At 39.3% G+C, this 6,000-nt stretch overlaps 1 protein-coding gene across 1 annotated transcript; it reads right to left on the bottom strand.

Moving 5' to 3' along the window:
- Positions 1 to 705: 705 nt before the first annotated feature.
- On the bottom strand, positions 706 to 4,238 carry LOC308686287 (SS18-like protein 2). Its single transcript, XM_081394651.1, has 3 exons — positions 3,992 to 4,238; positions 1,373 to 1,449; positions 706 to 1,299 (listed from the first exon to the last, which is right to left on the bottom strand). Exons 1-3 carry the CDS (start codon positions 4,058 to 4,060, stop codon positions 1,188 to 1,190), a joined length of 258 nt encoding a protein of 85 aa, XP_081250777.1. The 5' UTR covers positions 4,061 to 4,238; the 3' UTR covers positions 706 to 1,187.
- Positions 4,239 to 6,000: the final 1,762 nt, after the last annotated feature.

Here is a 6,000-nt window from a genome sequence, read left to right as displayed (position 1 = left end):
CTTACAGGTTGAGTTGTTGTTGCCCATAACACGCTAGCATTCTGCTAATGAACGCTGATTGGTCAGTGAAGGACTGATTACGACCAGAGATACCGCTTGGTGGCATCCGAAGCGGGACCAGAAACAAACAAAAGAAGAACTCTTCTAGCACGTGTGTTTACCTGTGTCAGCTGTGTTGTGTGTTTGCCTGGGTCAGCTGTGTTGTGTGTTTGCCTGGGTCAGCTGTGTTGTGTGTTTGCCTGTGTCAGATGTGTCGTCGAAGCCTCGAGAGAAAAGTGCAGAGCGTGAAAGCACCAAAGTGACTGAAGGATTGCCGTAAAGCAGTATCTCTGGTCGTACGATGTGTATGACGTCATTGACACTTTAAAAGACTTTTTAAAGCAAATAAGTGAATCTAAAAAATCTAACACCCAGCGATGTGTAATTTCTTTGCATCTCCTTTCGAATACAACATTCAAATTACTAGACAAATTATATCCTGAGAAAAGTGGATTTTGAGGGGTATATATCGCCATAGACCTCCATTCATTCTGCACTCGTCCTGTGAGCGCCCTCATGTGGAGCCAGAGTGGAACTGCAACCAGTTCAGAAGCTGGAAGTGTACTGAGAGAGGAAGTTCTCCCCTTATTAGACATTCTCTGGTAATATTCAGTTGGTAGTCATAAACAATTTCACCGCTAGATGGGAGTGAATCCTACACAGTGTAGCTTTAATTCATGTTCTCAATTTTCTTTATTGCAGTTAAAAGTCCAGTAAAACAACACCAGAAGTAGTTCAACGGCATGTGGATTCAAAAGGAGTCTGATTTGCATTTTGTGCAGAATGGATTTAAACATGGTATTTTAATTTATGGCATTTCATATATTCATTATACATAATATTAAAGTATAATATTATGAAATTATGTACATAAATACAGTGTTTCTCAGCAAAGACATCTGAGATTCCTTTCGGCCAATGGGATTCTGTTTTCTTAAGGATTCTCATTAAAAAAATATATATAAATAACCAAACAACAACCAGGTGGGAAACATTTTCGCATTAACGTTTGGTACCTAAATTTGGCACATACGTCACTTGTATTCACTCATATTCAAATGTACATAAACAACTGAGCTGTTGAGCAATACAACAGTTAATGATGCATTTATTATAACGCGTCTACAATATTCCTGTAAGCTGAACATCTAACTGACTGAGTCGTTTGCAGAAATCTGCGTCTCCTCCGGCACGATCTCTGCGCCGGCATCAGCTATGGTTCCCAAATATACAATGTTCCGGTGCAAAATCTGCTGGTATCTGTGAAGCAGATGAAGTACATACTTCATTAAAAGCACTAAAGCATATGAAGAGACACATGAAACACACGTACTGAACACACTCGGTGGCTCGGCCCTTCTGCAGATACTCTGTGATGCATCTCACCAGCTGATCGTTCTCATCCAGCAGCTGCAAAACAGTGGCAATCAGTTAGTAGCCTAACTTCAGGAAACACTTATAAACTTTACATATTATACACTTATAGGTCTGCACCAGAAAGGTAATTTAGTTCATGACCATTTCAAAGAATCTTTCTGAACCGCTGACCTATTGACGAACACTGAAGCGCAGATGAAGTAAAACAAAACACTGATCATGAATTACTTGGCTTATGCTACTCCTAAATCCTACATCATTCTTCGGGTCAGAGGTCACTCTACCGCCAGAACTAGACTCGCATATGGACGTTACCGGAAGCCAGTGATTATAATTCATTATAAAGTTATAAATATGGATATTTTTCTTATAAAAACGCATGGCTTTGCTTCAGAAGGCCTTTATTAACCCCTCGAATGGATTACTTTTATGATGGATGGATGTGCTTTTTTGAGCTTCAAAATCTCAAGTACAATTCACTCCCATTATAAAGCTTGGAAAGTCAGGATATTTTTAAATGTAACTCTGATTGTGTTTGGTAGAAAGAAGAAAATCATATACACCTAGGATGGCTTGAGAGTGTGAGTAAATTATGGGATAATTTTCATTTTTGAGTGAACAAATATGTGATTTAAACTTTTCACTGAAATATATATTTCTTTATTTTTATTTTGTTTTGCATTGCAAATTTAATTTCATTCACAAGAACAAATGTCTCATCAACACTGTCTAGATTCTTTCATGTTAAAATTGTCCCATAATGTAAAATCTCTTAAACTCAATTTAAAATAACACATTTATTATATGATCTGCCTTACTGATTAAGGCTTTTGTTTACCGGTTTGTATTTTCCCTTTTCCTATTTCAAATGCAGTGTTTTTTCTCAACAGTAAAAAGTCCTTGTCTAACTTAACTTGTTAATTGAATTGCAGTTTTTTAGAGAACAAAATCAAAAGGGGGGGCACAATCTGAGACGTTGAAATTGTTTTCTGACGGGTGATATGGATCATGTTAGGAGGGGTCAGGGGGTTTCTCCCCCTGAAAATTTTTAAATTCTGGCTGCTAAACATACCATTTCAATGCAGTTTGGGAGGGACAGAAATACCTTAACGGAGCTAGCAGCAACCCTCCTCTATCTGAGGACTAAGTTAAAGTATCTATTTTGTAAGTTTATGTAAAAGACAGGTTGATGAAAGAACTGTAAGCTCAAATTCAAAAGCTTTTGAAGTCTACTTCATTAAAGCATGCTTACACACACACACACACACACACACACACACACACACACACTTACTAGACACTTAAAGGCCAACTACACATGATTTTAAAAACCGTACCATTGCAGTTTTTATGTTATGATTTTAAATTGGTATGTGACCTAAGAATATATTCCAGGACATGTCCGGCCGGGGTTTCGAGATCGCCCAAAATATCCGGGATACGGCTTTTGCTTTATCGTCGCCATTCATTTTGTTTACATGCACACCTTTTGATTCAGTAGGACTGAATTAATTCCGATTGGTGAATCTGAATGTAGTGTTTACATGAACGCTAAACAAGTGATCGGTTGATGTGCGTTTTAGCATTGCTAAGAAAATTCCTGTGTTTTCGTCTCGATCGGGATCCGTGTGAAGCAGAATGCATGACCTGCAAAGCTGGCACGTACGTGTCAGTGTCAAATAATGTAATAATGTAAACATAATGAATGGTGACTGTAGAAAGCAAAAGCCAAATCCCGGGCATTTTGGGCGATCTCGAAATCCTGGCCAGACATGTCCTGGTTAAACAGGACGTATGGTCACCCAACCTAAGAACGATCTTTAAGGTTGGATTTTGCAGTTAGCCTACAACAAATTTAACATCCTCGTTTCTATGAAACTGAAAACAATTGAACCAGCTGGAGACTTTGACACAAGACAAAACAGAACAGATGTTTCAAAACCGATCAGATAACGTTACTATGGCTTTGTATGGCAGTAACGTTAGCCAAATAGTTTACGGTTAGACTTGGCTAGCTATTGATAACGTTACACTGACACAACTTAAGTTAATGCTCTGAATTCGCAGCTAATATCAAATCCATAACTTTTTGATCTAGTTAAAATTTCCAGGTCAACCACAAATAATCCCACTTTTAATATCATCCGATAACTAATTCAATGCCAATTTGTTGCTTTGCCCACTTACCACTTCAAGACCATGTGTAAAACATTGCCAGCTCAACGTGCGAGACGAGTGAGTTGCTTGAACATACACAGCAAAGAGTAGCGCTCTAGATTTTGATATACACAGACACCATATTAGGAGAAAGGGGCGGGCTGATGCTGACCGATTTATTACACATCCAGAAGAATACATTTGAGTCGTTATAGGCTCTGGTATATTATGGAGCATAATAGGAATAAAGTTGTGACAAAAAAATTATCAGGGAGGAAAAATCTGAGGGGGCACGTGCTTTGAATGGGCATGACGCCACTGGCTGAGATCGTTTATAGAAACTAAAGCCGTCGTTTCTCCCATAAATAACCGCACTGTGTGTGTACGAATTAAGCACTGAGTTCAAATGTTTACTCACTCTTTGAATTGTCTCCTGGTTGATTTGCGCTTTTCCGCGCTGCCGTTTGGGAACAAAAACAACCGACATTTTCACGGGCTCTAAAACTCAAAGCACCGATGTGCCTCACACGGATATATTCAGCTCAAAGAACTTCTGTAGATGAGAAACCGCTCCAGAAATCGATGAATATCAACATTTTATTATGTGACCAACAACAATCTCCATCAGGGCGACTCGTTTCTTCTTCTTCTTCTTCTTCTTCTTCTATAATTTTTATTGGCAGTTTGCAGTCAAAGTGCATTACCGCCATCTACTGGGCTGAGGTGTGATCACATAGGGATGTCAAAAAAAAAAAAAAAGTAACTAAATAAACAATAAATAAAGCTTCAGCTGGCACTGCGTGTTCAGCTCCTCCAGCTTCCACTCTTATAGCTCCTCAAACTTGTAATAATATTATTAATTAAATAAATAAATAAATAACTAAATTCTTCTTGCTAGTTGGCTTTCTTTAAGATAATTAATAACTGCCCTAACTGTGGACTGTGTGCTGGTTACACTCAATAAATTTCCCATGGTTAACTCTCTGTCTATTGCTCTCTTCATATTCTCCCTTTCTCTGGTATATTGTGTACAATCTATAAGTATGTTTTACATTTTCTACTACTCCACAATTTATGTCTGATGTGACTCGTTTCTTCTGTGTTGTTCGGATCTTTTAGTGACTCGGTTCATTACTGACCCCTGCGGGTCATTCTGCAGCACTGACGCCTTTTCTCTTGCAAATCACTGCAGTTTAGTCAATATGCAATCGATCATCAATCATACCGAGAACAAATGTAAAACAAGCTCACCAAGTTGATACAAAATACTATACATATGTATATATTGCATAGAAATGTCGGAGGAGCTTGAGTTTGTTGCCACAAGAGTTATAATTTATTTATAATCAAATGGACCTGTAACAAGATAACAATAATACATGTATTAACCGGTATTAACATTAAAGGGGTAGTTCACTCATGAAAATTCTGTCATTATTTACTCTCCATGTATCAAATTCTTTGTTCTACTGAACACAAAGGAAGATATTTTAAAGAATGTCTGTAACAGCGGCGGCTACTGGTCTGTCAAAGAGGGGAAGCTCATTTTCGGCCTACATCATAAAATTGTCCATTTATTTAAAAGTAAATTCTGCCCTACGTTCCTTTTCAAGAAAATGGTCTGTGACCCTGTCGTAGAGGTCTGCACGGGCTTTAAACTGAAGCCCGAACCCGGCCCGTACCCGCGATCATTTAACCCGACCCGACCCGACAATTACATTTACATGTTAAGCCCGAACCCGACCCGAACCGAACCCGAGGTCCACTCTATTTCTCACAGCAAATAAATACCATTTTAAATCAAATTCAAACTCGGTAGGCAGCTGACAGAATTCCTTTTCTTTGGCGCACAGGTGAATCCCAAAATATTAGCGAGAAGAAACCGCTCTGGATGAAATGTGAATTTTTAAACAAATTAAATGAACAACAGCAATACCTTTATATATGGATCTGTCTGTGAAACAACCGCTGACTAACCTTGTTTATACTTTCGCCTGGCACCGGAGCGCGAGCCTCAGCTGACTGCGCGCCCATCCCCCAAACAGACGAGGCATTTATACTTGACGCAACTGTTTTGTTTTAGACTGAACACCAGACCATACAACTGATTTAACTGGGTGCCGGTGTGATGAGATGTACTAATATCCGTCTGCTCGGGCAGATTCGGCTCAAAGTCGTGCATCTTCGGATGCGGAGGCGCGCGCGCTGTTACAATGACGTAATTTTGCCGCGCGCGCGCCTCCGCATCCGAAGATGCACGACTTTGAGCCGAATCTGCCCGAGGTTTTTATTACCTTCGCGCTCATGCGGACGCGTCGAGTATAAACAAGGTTTTACAGCTCAGCCACTTGTTTTTTCATAATTTTTTGCAAGTGGTAGATCTTGGTTTACATTTGGACTTTGGATGTGATCTTAGGCTTGAAAAGG

Source organism: Scardinius erythrophthalmus, assembly GCF_964197995.2.
Source record: "Scardinius erythrophthalmus genome assembly, contig: HAP1_SCAFFOLD_167, whole genome shotgun sequence".
Taxonomy (NCBI): Eukaryota; Metazoa; Chordata; class Actinopteri; order Cypriniformes; family Leuciscidae; genus Scardinius; species Scardinius erythrophthalmus.
Note: the sequence above shows the minus strand (reverse complement) of the source record. Positions and strands in the feature narration are given on the sequence as shown.